Source organism: Clarias gariepinus, chromosome 22 (assembly GCF_024256425.1).
Source record: "Clarias gariepinus isolate MV-2021 ecotype Netherlands chromosome 22, CGAR_prim_01v2, whole genome shotgun sequence".
Lineage (NCBI taxonomy): Eukaryota > Metazoa > Chordata > Actinopteri > Siluriformes > Clariidae > Clarias > Clarias gariepinus.
In genome coordinates, this window is record NC_071121.1 from 13,999,164 (window position 1) to 14,019,359 (window position 20,196).

At 38.9% G+C, this 20,196-nt stretch overlaps 1 protein-coding gene across 3 annotated transcripts in view; it reads left to right on the forward strand.

The window, feature by feature from the left end:
- Positions 1-20,196, forward strand: part of dnmt3bb.1 (DNA (cytosine-5-)-methyltransferase 3 beta, duplicate b.1) — a 42,220-nt gene that overhangs the window by 11,080 nt on the left and 10,944 nt on the right. Inside the window, exons 3-13 of one of the 3 annotated variants that reach the window (XM_053482125.1) lie at positions 6,789-6,939; positions 7,168-7,253; positions 7,822-7,965; positions 11,703-11,822; positions 12,521-12,679; positions 12,793-12,900; positions 14,766-14,907; positions 18,583-18,735; positions 18,974-19,018; positions 19,135-19,214; positions 19,496-19,608. In XM_053482125.1, coding sequence (XP_053338100.1) covers positions 6,789-6,939; positions 7,168-7,253; positions 7,822-7,965; positions 11,703-11,822; positions 12,521-12,679; positions 12,793-12,900; positions 14,766-14,907; positions 18,583-18,735; positions 18,974-19,018; positions 19,135-19,214; positions 19,496-19,608 — 1,301 coding nt within the window. The remainder of the gene's footprint in view (positions 1-6,788; positions 6,940-7,167; positions 7,254-7,821; positions 7,966-11,702; positions 11,823-12,520; positions 12,680-12,792; positions 12,901-14,765; positions 14,908-18,582; positions 18,736-18,973; positions 19,019-19,134; positions 19,215-19,495; positions 19,609-20,196) is intronic. The other 2 variants (XM_053482127.1, XM_053482128.1) reach the window with 2 other exon arrangements.

The following is a 20,196-nucleotide window of genomic DNA, read 5'->3' on the forward strand; positions in this document are numbered from 1 at the left end:
GTGCATACTGAGGTGAGAGGGGCCATTTACCCACACAGCAGACCTTTCATGTAGAGAGAGGCAGAGCAGAGGAGCAAGGAAGGGAGGGGCTGTCTTTTTCAGTCGCTTTTTTAATTGCTCTAATGGGAAATATCCAACTGTACCCTCTTTTGGTTCCTCTCTGACTTACACACCCTAGCATACTCACTGTCCATCTGTTGCTTGCTCCCTGTCTGCTTCTCTGTCTGGTGTGTTTTCGCGTAGCATGGGATACAAGTCACTACTAAATCTTATTTTTATTTTACTTCATATTAGGTCTGTCTGAAAGCAGTTTAACTATTTAGAGAACTTAAAAATTATTTATTGTTGAATTTATGTTTTATTATTTCCTATTTCATTTGAATATTATTATAATTGTATGTACTTCATTATAAAGAAATTTAAGTGGTTACTACGGTAACAGTACCCAGTGATGGTTAAAAAAAAATAGCTTCCTAATAAAAAGAATCTTTTTAATTTATTAATTTATTTAATGGTGTAACTCATTCCAAGACTCCAGCAATCCAACATGTTTTTTTACATTTTGGATGTTGCGCTACCTTACAGTAATAAGCCAGCAGTATCAATGGGAATGCCTCCACCTCCACCATGTCTAGCCCTTCTTGTTTCTGATTTGTTATGCCTTAAAAATAGTTAAAATATACTTCAAAGCCAAGTCCTACTGTAAAGAATAATTTCATTCATTTGTTACTATTTGGGGAATTAGTGTATTAATATAAGGTTAAAAACTTAAATTCACTTAAATTGTGTGTTTTATGACTCTTTTCACCACTTGTAAGAACTATTTACTACTTTTTTTTTGTTATTAACATTATAATTATCACAATATGTCCAAACTCTTGGCGTTAACTGCCATTTGTAGTCTGGGTTGCCCAGTTTAACTGTTAATCGAAGTTATTTTCCACATACACCGATTAGTCATAACATTAACACCACTAAACGCATTACCATTGATTATCAATCATAGACTAATAATCTGGTGACAGGTTCTTGAGCACCCACGGCTAACACATGCCCACAGACGACAAAAGTGTGCCTGTCTGGTCTGATCCCACAGAAAAACCAATGCAGCACAGTCGATGCTGGCAATAATAGAAAGGAAAACATCCAGTACACCACAGCCCCAAAGAGCAGGCAAAGAGTTCAAGGTCTCTGACCCGGCCTCCAATTTTCCCAAATCCCAATCTGATCGAGCACCCATGGGATGTGCCGGACAAACCACAGTCTAAACCACAGAGGTCCCATCTGGCAACCGACTGCATCCAAAAGATCCTGGCGTCAAGCACCACAGTATACCCCCAAAGGTTATGTGGAGTCATGGCCCGACAGCTGCCCAGGTGGCACAAAGGGAACTCACAGAATACTAGTCATAATGTTTTGCGTTGTAATGCTATGGCTGATTAGTGTAGTTAGTTTAAGAAGATGATTACCAGCATATGCCTACATCACTGTGTTCTAACTTATTTACATTTCATTAAACGGCTCCCCTGTTCGGTTGTAGGGGTAGCAGTTCCAGCAGGGAACCCCAATTTCCCTTTTCCTGGCCACCTCAGCCAACTCTGACTGGGGATCCCGAGGCATTCCCAGGCCAGTGTGGAGATATAATCTTTCTACCTCCTCCTTGGTCTGCCCTGTGGCCTCCTACCAGCTGGACATGCCAAGAACACCTCCCTAGGGAGGTGTACTGGTAGCATTCTTACCATATGCCCGAACCACCTCAATTGACTCCTTTTTACGCAAAAGAGCAGCGATTCCACTCTGAGTTTCCAACGGATGACTGTGCTTTTCATCCTCTCTACAAGGGAGAATTAGTTATTCATTTCGGTCACTTGTTTCTGCGATCTTGTCCTTTATGTTCTATTTTAAATATATGTTCTCAGGTCCAGATAATAACCGAGAGCAAGTTCTTATTTTTTTTTAAAGCAATTGAAAGTGCATCAAAAATGTTTTCGCATATTGTTGTCAGTGAGAAAACTATATAAATTTGAATTACTGCTTTATGTGCTGCTCCACTGCACTGCTGCACTGCAACAATGTGGCGAGTTACTTGATTTAGTCTGTATATAATGAGTCGATGAATGGAGAGCTAGACATGCCGTGCGCTCAATCAGTGCCACATCACCAACAAGAAAACAGTCCAGGTTACGATTTTATTAAGAGATAATCCTGTATTTTTGAAGGCCGTTTCTTCGTAATGATTTATTATAGGCACGTATTTCCTGAAGTGTTGTGTATAATAAGAGTACCCAAATAGAAGAAAGACTGTACCGCTGAATTGCATGAGCTGACTACTTATATAGCACAGATCACTGGTTTCTTTACAACTGAAACTTGTTGGCTACCAACCAATCATAAGTTCTTTAATATTGTGCATTAATGGGCAAACAGAATGTTTTACCAGTTCCATCTGGGTTTTCACTTTTATTAGTTTTATGTTTCTGCCTCTGGTTGCTCTGTTCTCTTTATACATCTCTATCATAGTTTTTCTAATTCACTTTTCTAACCCAGTTACTCTGTTGTTCTTCGGAGTCAAAGGCTAAATCCATATTCCCACTGATAAAGCCGTAAGTGTGGACAGAGCTGGTCATCAGTAGGTCATGCTGCTAGATGTAGCCGCCCATCATCGGCAGATGGCAGGGCCAAGTGGATGAGTATTCAGAACAATGTTGATATATAGTAAGTGCACCATTTTTGGTAAATCTGTTAAAGGGATCCACCAGTGCTTCCTTTGACCAGACCCCCTCATTAGTGTCACTGGCTGATAAAAATATACATTGTTTTCTACTATATATAGAATATACATCTACTTCTTTGTTTCCCATAGATGCTGACATCTTAGTGACAAGTATAAAGTTGATAAATCTTTAGTAGTATGTTTATTTATAGTTTACGCAACTACAATAAGCATATTCTAATTTTAAATGAAGATACTTAAAAAGTCTACATGTTTATAGGCAGTATTTAATGGCCCTTTAGTTTCTTAGGTCTGTGCACATGGACGTCAGTCTTAAACTCAGACCACAGGGTTTTACTAGAGTTCAAATACAGAAATTGCAATGACCATCTTAAAACAATTTGTTTGTTTTCCTATTTCACATAAATGCCATCTACCAAAGCAAGAAATTCATTTCAGCAGAGTAAGATGTTTACAGAGGCAGAGGCATTTCAAAGCTTCCATTTTTAGTCCAGTTCCTGTACCAGACCAGGTTCAGAGAAATGTTTTTTGTGTGTAAAGCCACACAGTGACCCAGGAATCCTTCAAGCATTAAAAAACATCAGATGGTCAGGCCAATGTTTAGTAGAACACCGATGCTGAAGGCTAAGTGGTTGGAACAGACGAGAGAGGAAATGAGATTACTGCCGAGGTTGTTACATAAACAACAGAGTATTAAATTGTATCATTAGGCACATTGCAGACTGTTGCAGTAAAACATTTGTTCCCATTTCTTTAGTTTTCAGAATTAAATTAAATTGAATTTAAATTAAGAAATCAAGGGTAGGGCACGGTGGTGTAGTGTTTAGCACTGTTGCCTTGCACCTCAAGGGTCTGGGTTCAATTCCCCTCTCTGTCTCCATTGGGTTTGCATGTTTTCCCCATGCTTGGTGGGTTTCCTCCATGTACTCCGGTTTCCTCCCACAGTCCAAAGACCTGCAGATTGGGCTAATTGGCATTCCCAAATTGTCTTTAGTGTGTGAATGAGTGTGGGTATGTATGTGCACTCGATGGATTGGCACCCTGTCCAGGGTGTACTCCGCCTCGTGCCCTAAGTCTCCTGGGATAGGCTCCAGGCCCCTCCGCGACCATGAATACAGGGTAAAGTGGTATAGACGATGAGTAAGTAAGTGAAATAAAGAGAAGAGCAAGAGTACTGTATGTCTTTGTCCTACAGCTTTTGTAGCCTACTTGACTACTTGACTAGTATGTGCTTTATTCATGAAAAAAGCACATTTTGACTAGCTAATAAAAAATGATATACTATAATCTTTAGAAGTTAACATCTACATAAAGAGAATTTTCCTTTCACCCAAGGAAAATAAAACTCTGGATTTATGTTTTGACCATCTGTACTCCCTAAGGTCACTGCTGTGTTTTCACTTGCATGCCTACATCCTGTTCTGCCATCGCAGCAGGCTAGTAGAACCCCTTTCCTGCTTGTCTGGCTCCCTTTTTTTTATCCCAGCATAACACAGCCAGTCTCTCAGTTTCAGTTCCTTTATAAGAGGCTGTCATATTCCGAACACTGTGTGTGACCCGGCATGTGATTTATCTCTGGGAAAAGGAAGAAGTGTTGATGTTCAGACCTGCCCTAACTTTTATCTTGTTTGAATAAAGCCGAATGCTGGTGCCGTGTTGCAAGATCGCAAACATAGCTGATCTGTAACTGCATATTCATGTCGACAGTTTGAGCACTTTTATGCTTAGTTCTGTCATATATCTTGTATTCGGGTTGTATCAGTTGCTTTCTGAGTAAATATGTTTAGTTTGAAGATAAATGTACTGGATCTCCAAGTTGCCAGTCTGTGTCTTGCATGTTTTTGGAGAGCTTGCATTTACATTTGTATAATATTGATATGATTCTGCTTACATTTGATTGTTTAAAGGTTCCTGGGTGTCTGGATTATAGGTGGAGGAGATTCTCCATGAATAAATAAAATGACCCAACACACCACTGCACTTACACCAGCAAATGTGGTTTATGCGACAGCCGGTAAACTTTCTGTTTAGGAGCAAATGAATATGGAACTTGGGTCATGGTCTGTGCACAGTTGCACATCTCCTCCATGTGGGTTTCCTTTGGGAGTTCCAGCTTCCCTTCAACTCCCTAAAGTATGCATATAGGTGGCTCGGTTCTGTTAAATCCCCCCCAGGTGTGAACAGGTGTTTGGACGTGTATGCATCACACCCAGTGTTCCAGGAATTGGCTAAAATTTAAACGAATGATAATGCACAGTTAAGCTGTTGTTTAGATATGCACTATGAAGAAATCCCATGTCTAGTTCTTAAAGCAGGTTCCATAAGCCTGATTATTGAAGGCAAGCTAATGAGAGCTTGACGGATTCGGTGGACAGAACTGGAATGTTTGGTTTCGATGCCGGTGGCATACAGAAAAGTGAAACTGAGTAATACTTGCTATAAGTGATCAGGCCCAAAGTAAACTATAGGCTATATGCGCTCAGTTGTGGAGGATTTTTTTTGACTCAATCTAATGGAGAATGTTATGAACTTTTTGCTCTAGCTTTATGATGGTTAAGCAACAATGTTCTAAGGCAAAATGAACGTTCCTACAATGTTCCCAAAACATGGAATTTAATAACGGTGCATACTGTATACAGTACGAGGCGTGTTCAAGTCAAACCGTGATGAAATGTATCATGAATAAAGGCATAAAACTGCTTGACATGATTGATTCCGCGTAAGGTGACTCAGACCACTTCAGCAAGTGGAACACCTGATACATGAGATAATTTGTCGCCAACTTGCAAAAGGGACGTACCTGTCTGTGGGACATGCTTATGCAATTATTCAACAACACCACTTGCACATATCAGATACTAAGCTGGAAGTCATTGCCACATCCCTCATAGAGTCCTGGCCTTGCTCCGAGCCATGTCGACATGTTTGGGCCATTAAAGGATTTCCGTGGAGGTCAGAGTTTCAGACGTGAAGCAGGCAGCAGTGTTGGAGGACGTTACTTTTTAAAGTAACTAATTACATCACAGAATTACTGTCATTAAAAAGTAACCAGTTATATTACAGCCTTACTTTCTGATAAAAGTAACTAGTTAGAGGACTTTTCCATTGTGAAAACTCCTTTGTGATTCCTAATGTATGTTGTTTCAGTCAAGACCTTTATAATTATTCTACCATCATCACTCAGCGAAGTTCAGCTCATAATCTGTTAACTACTAATACCCCTTTCTCACCTACGCAGTTTCGTACGGTGGCTGTAAGTACGGTTTATCATGATTCACTGCGAGTTTTGGTGCTGTGATTAGGTTTCCATCATGCCGCGCGTCGGTCCTCGCATAGTCAAACCGCATAGGTGAGATACAGCAGGAATAACGGAGGGGCGGGTTATCGGGACGGGGCTTGTAGGACGACTTTCACACACACATGCACACACACACACACACTAACGGATTGGGGACTGCTGTCTGGCTCACGGATTACATAAATTGTTTGAATAACGGAAAAAAATTTAAATAAATGAGTAAATAACTAAGTGCTTAAATGGCGGACCTAACGCGTTAGATTACTCGTAAGATCAAAAAAGTAATCCAAGTACTCTTTGTAACGTGTTACACCCAACATGTTACAGGCAGTCTGATCATGTCTCCAGAAAATTTCTACCTTGATGGTATCCAAGCACTAGTGAAACTCTAGGATGAGTTATTCTACCATCATCAGTAATATTATAAAGGGAAATAAATATTTACTTTTCCATTTGTGTTATTTTGTACAAAATCAATCCCGGTTTGGCTTGAACAGCCCTCGAAAGATACTTATAATAAAGGTTATTCTGGGTGATGGACAGGATGTAAAATTACTTTATGGTGTCATCTTTACAAATATGAGTAATTTTGTCACTTTTATCTCACCTTGTTACGCTCCTTTAAATACAGTACGATTGTTGAAGTTCCTCCAAGACTCAACGCCGGCAGTCTTTTGAAATATGAGTCGTTTTAACCCAAACTTTTTTGTAACATTTGAACCCCAACTCTCTTTTTCTCTCGAATTCTTTTCCCAGGCTGCAGTAAACGGTGACATGTCCACAGTGGAGGGTTTGTCAGAGAATGACAGCAGGCTGGAGATGACCAACGAGAACAGCCCCTTAACCGGGGCAGAACCACCTTCACCGTTTAGCCCCAAACAGAACGGGGGCGCAGCATCACCTGCAGGTAAATATGCACCGATACCAAATACCTCGTAATAACATTGCATAGCACATTGAAATGCACATTACATAGCACAGATACACACTAATACCTCTGACAATACTGACTTGTCCCTGTTTGGATTCTGTCCAACAGGGAAAACTATGACATGTGCAAATATGACTTTGTATTTTTTAAATAATTTATTCCTCCCCGACTCTCTCTCTCTCTCTCTCTCTCTCTCTCTCTAAGATGAGAGTGTGAACAGCCTGAGGAGGAAAAGATCTCGGCAGCGTTCAGAAACAGATTACGAGAGTGCCTGGGACTCATGCAGTGAGGTCTGTGCTCACTACACCACTCTGAGATTTCAGAATCATAGATGTTCACTAGGATGCTTTTGGTCCTGTGTTTGTCATTACTACATTAAGCAGGAGACACTTATTATTTCTATCCAATTAAAAAAGAAATGTAAATTTACTTGTGTTCATTGGTATATTTATACTGGGATTTAAAATAAAGATGTGTTTATTAACCCTTTTTTTTTTTTAAAAGTAACATTCTATGTGTCAAAGAAATTGGTTTGCGGTCTGATAGCAGAAGGAATTTAGAAATTTTGCTAGGAAAACAAACATCACTTCTTATGCAATGAACTGTATAGCTTAGGTTGCTTTCCCCCAAGCCTGTCTGTGTGTGTATGTGCATGTTCGAGATTCTCAGCCAGAGAGGTAGCCAAACAGGTTCCCACTGCAATTCGGTCATGGGTAGGAAATTTTTTCTCGAAAAAAAAAAGAAGTCAGTTAATCAGATAAGTCAGCACTGAGAAATTACATGTGTGTGCATGTGAGTGTTCTAAAAAGAAAAAAAAAACTGTATAGTAGCAGTAAATAATCTTCTTTGTCATTGCAGGAGAAGTCTGATCTGGGCTCAGGTTGTGATTCCGGGCTTAGACAGAGGCCTCGTCCCAGGACCATCTTCCAGGCTGGACTAGCAGCTCAGGCAAAACCCCGTAACAGAGAGAGGGGTCGCAGCAAGCAGGAGCCCGGCAGTTTGGTAATGTCAGAACACACAAATGCAAATCCCTGCATATTAAATGGATGGTTTGCTAGTTCCAGGGAAAAAAGACATAAATTTGCACTAAATACACCGCAACTTTGAAAGATACCAACGAGATTTAGCTTAGTGGGACTGCAGAAGCTTCAAATGAGTACTTTTGTACTAAATGAGGGTTGTGGAATTTTGGCTTCAATTATATGCATGCTTTTTATTTGCATTCCATAGAACAAACTTCATAGTCAGTGTGCCGAGCATAAAAAGTTATAACAACCAAGACCTGTGGTAATACGCTGATAGGCACCTCAGTTAAAAAATGTTTATAAGACAGACTTGCGAAACCCCAACCTATCCTTTTAAAGACATCGTTATCATCATCATCATATGATTTTGCACACGTGCAGTGCAACCAGCAGCAGCTCAGTACATATAGCTGGTTATATAATTGTACGAAAATAAAGGCAAAGCAAAAAACAAGTGCTAGACAGTAATAAAGATAATACATAGAGATCTATGAATATCAACACAGATAACACTAATTCCACTGTAACATTGTGATTGTGAGTGATTGCTTGTAACTATCATTCATAGGATGCATGTACTGTATATGAGAGTGGCAACATTGCATATACTGTATATACATACTGTACAAGTAAACATAACATCTTGATGCATCCAGAGCTACTCTACAATATGTTCATTGGCAGCTATTTCACAATTTTTTATAGAAATTATTTATTTATTGATAAGCAGTCAACAAACAAGTATTGATTCTTATATGATTTAAAAAAAGCTAATATTTACAATAAGAAAAAATTACAGCACCTACAGCGTCTGGGTTTGATTCCCGGCCAGACTCAATTTTCCTTACTGTGTGCGTGTTCTGTGAGTCTGCATGTTCTCCTCGTGCTTAGTGGGTTTCCTCCGGGTACTCCGGTTTCCTCCCACAGTCCAAAGACTGTGCATGTGCTCCGCGATGGATTGGCTTTGCTTATACTACAGCATTGTATATTGAATTCTCGAGTCTGATAGTAGTAGATAATAGTTCTTGTACTTGTTCTTATTGCTTATATGGTGGCAACTCATTCATAGGCACAATTTTGTCAGATGAAATGAATGTCTATGGGCCGCTTTGTTAAAGTTAATCAATGCCAGCGTGAATTACAATTTTACACACAGACTTTGCCTGATTCGGGGCATGATCTGAAAATGAATGAATGAATAAACATGCATACATCTTCTATAAGAAGCAAAACTAAAATAAAGCGAAACCTTTCCCAGCTCATTGCACAGTAACTGCATGTGCACTTCGCTTTGGTCTGCTTGTCAGCTTTGTTCAAGCATTCCTCATCAGATCTGTCACAGGGTTATGAGCCCGTCCTTTCTCTGTTAGCTCTTATACAGTCCATCTGTTTTCATGTCAGCCTTCAAGCATCTCCTTGCTAGATGACATTCGTGGGAGGTTTAATACAACTGCCCTTGCGTTGTTTTCTCCTTTTTTACCTCGTGTTCAAACAACTGTTTCTTAAAAAGCAACAATAGCAATTTAAAAGCAAATATTACCCAGCCATGCGGGTTGGCACCGACTAAGCCACTATTATGACAAACCACAATTAGCAGAGCTCCAGCCATCTCAAGTTCTTAGGAAAGGCAAATGAATAGACATCTCCTTCAATGCCTTTTCATTGAGGCTTTGTGGTCCAGCTCGTGATGCTGTTGATGCTGAAGCACAGCTCGGGCTGTTTTGTGAATCATGCTCGATCACGCAAAGTACAAGCAGTGTGCATTTGGAGCAAATAATTCCTTTGTGTAGAGAAATATTGGTAAAAAAGCAAATTCTCGTTGCATTTTATTTGTTGTTGTTTCCTCATGTATGAAAAACTATGTATAAGACCTATACATTTATCAATTATACTTGATCATTTTTTTTTAAATGCGTGATTTAACTAGGAATCCCTTCCTTTATGTATATACTGTAAGGTAACTGTTTTGCACTAGACAATTTGTACAAAAAGGAAAATATAGTTCACGCAGGTTAATTATGCAAGCCTTCCAGTGCTACTTCTTGTTTATTACAATATGAAACCTAACCTTTTTTTGACTCTGAGGCAGGAATTATACTCTAAATATCTCATGACTCTCACTTAGACTTAGAAGTTGTTTGTCCGGCTCTTAAGTAGACTTTCTTTTTTTTTTTTTTTTTTAAGACGCTCTATTTCTTAAGCTGAATTTCCATTTCATCAGGCCCACATTTATAGGTTTTTACCTCTTTCCAGCTTTCATGCTTTGTTTTTGATGCTTTGAGTCTATTTCCCCACATGCGGGTTCTCCTTTTTTTTCCTTCCACTGCAGGTGTTTTAGTATTGACCCTCATCGGATTAATATCTTAGGAACAGGAATTAATAACAGGAAGTAATTGTAACGGAATTATGTCTACTGTGTGTGGGTGCGTGTGTGTGGGTGGGTGTGTGTGTGTGTGGGTGGGTGGGTGTGTGTGAGCGGTGTTCTTAATAGATTCCAAAAAGTCTGTTCTTTGGAAAATTACAAAATGATAGTCTAAAGGTTGACATTAAATATTAATAAAACACAGATTTAAAAGGTGACATATTATATTTTGAGATTTATCCAACTTTCCAAGACTGTTAGTAAGTAAGTATGGCTAATTACTACAGTATTTTCTCTGTATTTTTCTTTTTTCAAACCTACAGTACTGTCTCTAGAGCAAAGATTCATTCAAACAAACATAAATAAACATGCATAACAGACGAGTAAACATAACATTAAGACCAGTAAACAGTAATTAATGAAACAAAGTCTGTATTTGGTGCGACAACGAGGACGCTTTAGTCTCAGGTACACTCTGCACACTTTTGCATTTTGCATATTAATGGCTATTACATCTTCACAATTATGCATATTTGCACACTCCCCGACCATTTCTATTTAAATACATAATATATCATTTGAATACATGTCAATTTCTACAACAATATTTTCCATATTTGTACAGCCATATTCTCTATATTCTTTTACAGCTAATTATAAAATATATTTTTCATATTTTATATTTTGTTCTATTTGTTTTCTACAACCAAGTTTTTCTATATTTGATTCTTATTCGATTCCATAATTTATTTTTGATTGATTAAGGTCACGAGCGGTCGTATAAGCATTTCACTGCATGTTGTACTGTGTATGACTGTATTTGACAAATAAACTTAAGTTTTTACTGAGCATCCTGCAGAACCAGCCAGAGTTCCACTGAGCACTTTGACTGTTGCACCTGCTTCTTTTTTTCATGAACTTAACCAAAGCTGATGAAAACTTATCCAGTAGCTTTCAGTTTGTTTTTTGCCTAAAAAAGTGGGTGCTTATATAATATGCTGCTTTCTTTTCTGGCATACAAATATTTTCACATCATTTTCAATTTTGTGTTGAACATCAGGAATGTTTTTTGTACTAACTAAATAATAAAGTGGTAAAAGAACAGTAGACAGTATGTTTGCTTGTCCTTGTTGTTGTCGTAGCCATCCCAACCGCCTTTCACAAAAAAGAAAGTAAGGATCAGGTTATTGAGTCCTATTCCCTGAACAAGAAATGTGTTGAAATGTGTTGGCCATCACAAATATCCTGCAGGTGCAGTAAGTGAAGGGGTTAGCACTTAGCTTAGTACAAAAGTATAGAGTTTTTTTGTTCTCCAAACTAACAGACTTGTACCTTTGTGTGTGTGTGTGTAGGTTCCTAGTTTTCCTGAAGGCCCCCAGCTAGAGCTGATGGAGCAGGACTCTAAAGACTCGGCTCAAAGCAGCACTACATCCACCTCCACTACCGACACGACCAGCCAGCCTGAATACAATGTACACACTTCCACACCCACACCCACACACCGGCTCAGTGCGGCCATGTACACCGCATGTCCTCCTGTCTTGTCTTGTCTTGTCCCCCTTTTTTTCTTTTACCTTCGACTTCAGTTATGTTTGTCCACCTGTCCTTTAAAAGTAACAAGAGTCTCTTTTACAAAAGAGCCCCTTTTTTCAACTGCAGACAGACATCTTTGTGTCATTGTCAAGCCTGAGGGTTAAACTTTACAAAGCCCATCAGATACATCTTTATAGAGCTCAATAGCAACATCCTCAAAGAGACCGTTAGTTTTTGAATTCTGCCATTGTGAGTCAGAGATTTTAACAGAGAGTCTCTATTGACTGTAACTGTATGTGTAGAAAAGCTCTCGGAAACAAACAAGAAATAAAAGTGCACAGTTACTAAATTGATAATGAATGTCATGCTCAGACAAGTCCTGTAGTTGCGGTCTTCATATCTGTAATGATAAACAGGATGACCATGCTAAACTGGATGTTCTTTCATGCTTTTTGTATGCTTTTTTAGCTTTTTCAGTATAGAATATTGTTCGTTAAATCGTCTGTAGCCTGATGATATTCTGTTATTTAATGATCGTCATATGTTATTTTATTATATTATATTATAGTATTGTACAATATTTATAAAAAAATTTAATTGTTGTCCGTTTTCTTTTTTAATCATCCGTCCCCTGTAGGACAATAAGGGCTTTGGAATTGGAGAGCTGGTATGGGGCAAAATTAAGGGATTCTCATGGTGGCCTGGCATGGTGGTGACCTGGAGAGCCACAGGGAAGAGACAGGCATCACATGGCATGCGCTGGCTTCAGTGGTTTGGTGATGGCAAGTTCTCTGAGGTGAGTCGGACTCTGGAAAACATTTTACAACAAAGCTGAACAACTCAACACTAACAAAGAAATGTAATTATGTGGTGAATAAAGTGCGAGGTATATGTGTGGTTGGCTTGCAGGTGTCTGCAGACAAACTGGATTCCATCACAGCTTTCTCTAAATTCTTCAATCAATCCTCATATACAAAGCTGGCTTCCTACCGCAGAGCCATATTCCAGGCCCTGGAGGTAAGACGTTTTATTGGCTGAATGCTGACATTGATGATCATGGCACATAAGGTTTCAAGTAATGTAGTTTTAATGGAAACTTGATGGACCCGTGCACACGCAGTGTTTAATGCAAGGAAGGTAGCAGACACATTGCAACATCTGCATTCTGTTTGTCCAGCTGAGTATAAACCAGCGACTGTGTATATTTAAAAGACTGAAAGATAAGAGTCTAGGTAAACATTTATCTGAAAGCTTTGTGGAATTCCCCCGAAAGCTCCCCTAATTGCCTTCCTTTAGTGAATAAGGTGTACTACTAAAACGACACAAAGGTCAGCAAGTCCAGGCACGCTCGAGAACCGGAGCCCTACATGTCTGCACTTCTTGCCGTGTTCTTCCTGCAGATTTCCCACCTTTCGTGTGATGTACTATGGATAATTGTTCTCCATTTCATCACCTGTGTTTGACTAAGTTTGATTAATGCTAGACTTTTAAAAAGCAATTCCACATCCTTTAACATAATTTATTAAACTCTTTATGCATTAATATAGTGTCTTTGAGTTATTAATGTAAATAGAAAATAGGTTGGTGCAAACATCATGTCAATAATTAAGCAAAGGCAGTAGTTGATACTGAGTAATTAAGTAAATTCAGTTGAGACTGCTAGGTAAAGTAAGAGAAACTGTTTTCAGAGCAAGAAAATGCAAATCAAAAAAGTAATCAATAATTAAAACATTACCTAACCTTTATTTGCTGCCAGTACAGCTTTTTTCTGTAATGCATTACAGAACACTATGTATTCATATTATAGTATTCAGAACACTATGTATTCATATTATACTCGAGACTATCATAATACTATAAACTGTATCATAATAATGTATAATTTATAATATTATAATAAACTAATAAGCTAGTTTAAGAAATCGGAGTTTGAGAATTTAAGAAATTTGTAAACTATTGGATAAAACAATGTTAGCTCTTTATGTTAAATACCAGATAATGTGTCTGTTATGCCATTTTGTTGGCCTGGTTTGGCTTTATTTGTCCCTTTAGAGGTACTTCAAGGGGAGTTAGAAAAGCAAAGAAAAGTTTGAATGTTGTCGAATGGCTAACTGTCTGCGGTCACTAACCCAAAGCTAGCTAAGAAAAATGGGGAAAAAAATGTATCCAGTGACGTACCGAAATTCTTTTGTGGCAAAAGTGGCAATTCTCACACTGGAAAGCAGTACAACATTCTGTGTTGTAGGAGTGAATAGTTTACTATGTTAACAAAATCTAAAAAAAATAAAATGCATCTAGAGTCAGGAATTGAATAGAATCAAAATTTTAATATAAATCGGATCGGCACCTAGGTGACGTGATAATATCGTATTGGGTGAGCCCTGGTGGTTCTCTCCTACTAGCTAGGTTGAGGTAAGTAGGCGCATTGCAACCAACTGCCCAGCTCCATTTGTTCCGCCTGGTTGCCCATTTATAGATTAAGCAGCGTTTCGACTGAGTTGGCCCCCGCCAGTATGGTAATGACCAGAGCTTCCACAGTTGAGCTCTGACACAAAGTGTTACACTTCACCATCATATGTAGACACTGCATCCTAGGATGTTCCTAACAAGACACTCACTGTTTAGTAATGAATACCAGCAAGCCCCCCAAAACACCAACAGCATAGCATCTTTTGTTTATTGGGCTTATGCTGCCTCCATGGAAATGACACTCCATTATTAAGCTGCATCAGACTGTTTCGGAAACCATTTTGGCATCAGCGAATTAAGATTTTACCATACACATGGCTTTACGTACTACATTCCATATTTGGCTTGCTTAATTTGACTGAAGAAGGAAATATGCAATTAAAATACGTCATCAAAATGTTCATTTTCACTAGATGGCGAGCATACGTGCTGAGAAGACATTTCCTCTGTGTGATTCGGATAATCCAGAGGACCAGGTGAAACCCATGCTGGACTGGGCTCACAGTGGCTTCCTTCCCAAGGGCAAAGAGGGACTCAAACCCAAAGAAAACTCCTGTAAGTAGGAATATCCCAGAATACTCGAGGTTCCTCCTAATTAATCCTTACACCACTAACAGAGAACTGAGAAAGTCCTCTTTAGAATTTGTGCATCTTTAAAAAATAAATAAATAAAATAATATATATATATATATATATATATATATATATATATATTTTTTTTTTTTTTTCAAATGTAGTCGTTCAACATACACACTAAATGGAGTTTCTTCGTTTATGCCGCAGCTATGCTGATCATGATTAGTGTAAAGAAGGAAACTCCAACAAGGGGGGAGATTTTTGTTTATTTAGTGCTCTTAAAACACATAACTCATAGCTGAAATATGAGATTTTTGCACTTTCAAAGACTATAAGCCTTCTCTGTGATGGTGATTTACCTCACATGGTTTTGTGTTTGTTTAGTGTACTTACAACACATGATTCAGGGCAGAAACATGAGATAATACTCATTCGAATACTTGTCAAGACATTTTCCTACATGCTATTTGACAGAGTGCTTACATTCCGATTGGGAAGAGAAATTACGTGTTTATCATCGACTGCATATTTTTAAAACAACAACAACAACTAAAACTTTCTTTATTTATTGTTACCTTATTAATGGAGATAAAATGAGTTGCCTGGATACATCTAAACATTAGAAGAGTATGTAATTTCAGAGCTTAACTGTAAACCGAATATATGAAAAAAATCTAACCTTTAATGGGAGTCAGTGTTTTGTAATGTAATTTTTAAATGTTACCAAAAACATATTTAAACAGAACCATATTTAAAAAATTCATATAACCATGTGAAAAGCATGTTCCCATTTCTTTCTTTCTTTTTTTTTTGTTGCTATTTATCCAAGTGTCATACAGAGGTCAAATTCCCCCTAGTTATCCATCAACATATTTGTCATGGTGGCGCTGAGAGTACCATTGCCGGTTCTGCAGGGTCCCTGTTTGATCCCGTGCTCAGGTTACTGTGTGCCAAGTCTTACACTTTCTCCTTCTATGTGCCCGGATTCCTCCCTCTAAATGTGGCTGTATGTGTGTGTATATGTTGACCGACTGTCAGGATCTGCCAGGGTCTAGTAAAGCAGGGAGATGGGTTCTGTCAATAAACCACAAACGAAAGCCCCATAGGTCACTGGGTTCATACATGACAAAAATAGAGTTTGTCAACAAAGGGTGATTTATGTACAAATACAAAGAATATAATCCCCACTCATATTTAGCTTGAAAGTACTCTGATCATGTGGGACTCCAAAGGCCCTGCAAACCATCTTAAGAAACAACATCATTAACTGCATGTAAGCTGAGTTGTGGTTGGCCCTTCCAGCAGGACAGTGACCCTAAAATGAATTCAAGTCTACACAAAAATGGTCAATGACCTGAGAATCGAGCATTTGCCACGGTCATCCTCGTTCACTGACCTAAACTCCATTAAACACAAGTAGAGTGAGCTGAAGTGGAAAGGCTTCAACAGAGGACCCTGGAGGACCAGGAGAGATGACTGTAATGTAATGTAGTGTAACGAGGAATGATTATAGATTTCTTACTCTTAACACTATAGGAGAAAATTGTGTCCCGGGATTTCAGCAAAGGAGCGGTAAATACGGAGACGTGTTATTTATTCATTCATATTTAGTTACTATTTGATATGAGTTGTGGTGCTTCCAGAGAAACACTGGGTGCAAGGCTGATGAATTGACACCAGATGGGATAGTTCCACACACTCATATATACACATATAGAAAGTGAATAAAAAAAAAAAATCGATTGACTTTCTCAGCTCTGCCTAGCCCTTTACATGCCCAGTCCCTCTCGCTGCTTCTTACACTCCTCTACTGTTTACTCAGCCCTTCACAGCACTCATCATCAATTGGAATTGTGTCTGGAAGTGGACACAACACCATTTAATTGGTAAGCCATGAAAATGATGTAACTTTCCATGCTGAATGTCCTGCTTCATGTCTACAAACTGTCATATTTTGCTCAGTGGGTCACAAAATACACTCAAGTTTGAATATTATATAAAGGACACATGCTCTTGAAAACATGTCTGAAATCAAAAACAACACGCTGTGCTTCAGCGTGGCTTGATTATGGTAGTAATTGGAACAAGCAACAAACCGACGCAAACCAGTGACCTAGAGCTGCACTTCACATGGTGAAATCACCCTAAGTTATTGGACACTAAAACACATTCAGCTGGTGAACCCTAAAATGACGACTCGTCAGTTGACGCAGTTATTGCCAAACTGGCATCTGTTCAAAAATTCCTCGTCACTTGACTCTCATCATCTCCTGAAAATGGTACAGATATAAACTCTTTTCACTATTCTTGCCTTCTGCTTTCCTGTAAGCTGTCTCAAGTAACACTGGAATGGTTTTAAACCAGTTATTCACTCAACTGTGCATACGTTTATTTATTCCTTTTCCTTTGCGGATCATGGTGGTAACAGACAGAGAAGACCAGTCCAGAAATCTGTATAACCAGCCCTGAATTCAGCTCCTCCTGGAAATCCCCAAGGTTACTGTGAAATATGATCCCTCCAGTGAGGCCTGAATCTGCCCGTAGGTTTGGTTCTGTTGGTTTGAACTCACAGCCATTGATCACAGTTTATAATAAAGACAATGTAAACAGAGAGCTCTGCCCAAAGACCGAGTTCCTAATTCCTCACCACAGACCAGTATAGCGATTTTAATGATCTTGCAGCTGACCTGATCCATTTACTTATTTATTCATATTCAATGAAACTTTTTTCCATCACCTACATATACTGTCCTTTGGTATTTGTAAACTCCTCCACCAGAGGCAGTGTCTCTCCAGCCAGCTGCAGAAATACCCCCCCCCCCCGCTTTTCCTGGGAGACAGCCATGGCCCCTGGCTCGGAGGTGTTGATTGTCACCCTTTCCACTTCAAACTCGGTAACAAAATGCTTGAGTGCGTATCAGAGGGCTTCTTTGGACGATGACAAGAGAGCAACTTCTGAAAGAGCCCTGCCTCCAGCACTCCATGCTTGACTGTCCATAGAAACAACAAACAGGAGTGAGAACAAGACACACCCTTAAGTCCAATACCCACCTTAAATGTGTGTTTTTTGTGTTGTTGTTTTTTTTTTTTTACTTAATGCCAAAGACACCTCTTACTGCGCTCACACAAAGACTGGACGGCACAAATGAACAAACTGTACTTGTACTTGTGCAGTATCTCAAAGTAAAGGGACAATACCATGATCTCTAGAACTCTAGGACTGACCTTTACTGGGAGACTTCGGAGTATAATACTGCTCTAAGGGAAAACATTATTTGGTCTCATTAAAAAAAATAATAATAAAAAAAGGGGACCACCATCCGTCTGCTACCAGTCTGCTGTAAATCTCGATTGTCACCTGATCCAATTTGTTACACTTTCAATGGGTTGAAGAAATGCTACGTATTGTCAAAGTTTGCATAATAATTTCTTTTCTGCTCTATTTCTATAATAGCAGTTTGCCTCTCAGGCTACGGGAAGCTGTTCAAATGTAAAAACGCACTCTTGACGTATACTGTATGAGATCTCTCTCACATGCCCTGCCAGAGAAACTTCAGGGTTTTATGGGCCTGTTTGTGTGTGTGTGTGTGTGTGTGTGTGTGTGTATGGGAGTGTATGTAATTATTGAGTAACATAGTGGTTTGTCTCTCACAGCTGAGTGCTGTTTGTTCCCAGCAGTTTCGGAGAGTACAATGCTGCAGGCTAAACTTCTGGAGTCCAATCCACCGGAGCTCGCACCGTCTGCTAAGAGGGCCAGACTCAGCATGTGCAAAGCCAAGTCAGCCAGTGAGGACATCTACAGTAGAGGTCAGTATATGCCGTTTAGTAGGGCTGACATGTTATGGGTAGATAAAAGCTCTGGATCGCTAATGAACATGAGCAGTTATTTTGAGCGCCTGTGTTCGTGTTTATTCTGGTGATTTTGACCTAAGAGGAATAATCTGGTGTAAAAAAAAAAAAAAAAAGAATTTTATGGAACAGGAATTCATTCTTCTTCAGTTAGTTTTCTTAGCATATTTTATTTCGTTTTTATTTTCCTTTTCAGAACAAATGGTTCATGAAGTCTTGAAGAATCACAGAAGTATAGAAGGTATGATGTTTGCGCAGTTTATACATATACATTTCCTTCTTTACTTCACCATATGATGATCCTGATTTTATTTCCTCCTGTGACCGCCACCGCCTCTCTTTCTCCAATACTTGTAGAGTTCTGCGTGTCTTGTGGCAAGACGAGAGCAGCAACCTTTCACCCCCTGTTTGAAGGAGGCCTTTGTCAAGCATGCAAGGTAAAAACTCCATCAGTCTGATTTACTCATCGTCTGAGTGACTACGCCATGTGTGGACATGTACATGGCAGTGCAAATAGTTTCAGCTCATTAGAACAAAAAAGCTTTTATATCTCATTAAGGGACAGAACGGCATGTTAGGGTGTACGTTCGGTGTATTTTAATCGATTGGATTAGAACTAGCCCTTGGATTTTATGACTGGTTGTCATCATAACTTGTTTCATTTTTTTCTCTCTCTTTCTTTTTCTGTCCCCCGTGTGTGTGTGTGTATGTGTGTTAGGATGTATATTTAGAGATCTCCTATATGTATGATGACGATGGCTATCAGTCGTACTGCACCGTGTGCTGTGGAGGCCGAGAAGTGCTACTTTGTGGCAATGCCAACTGCTGCAGGTTCAGCATCACACACCCACACACACTCCCATACAAGCACCCACCCACCCACACACACATGCACACACAGACAGATTTGAATCTAATATAAAAGCTCAGGACAGTAGTAGATGAGAGTTTAAACGTTTCTGTCAAATATCAATTCATTACCATAGAAGCTAACTAAAGTAAGATACAGTAGGATAGAAACATAATTGAACATCTGAACCATTCAATCAAAAAAAAAAAAAAGTGGACCAGGAATAGAAAAACAGAATGGATGCAGCAGAAAGACATCTCTCGTAAAAACCTGTGCCAGAATAAAATCTCTGCGGATAAGAATGGAAGATAATGAAAGCAGTGGCAAGAACTACAATACCTGAAAAAGTCAGTGATATTCTGCGTTTAAAATAAAGCATTCAAAAAAAAACTTCAACTGATATAATGCTTTGTCTTTTTTATAGAAATTAAAGGCAAATGTGTGTTGGTAATTATTATGTATTGAATATATTAATTAAATAATCAATATTAGTTATTATTTTAATAAAATGAAATTAGTCATGACTCATATGACGGATGTTATTAGTTTTTTTTTTCTTCCCATTTTCG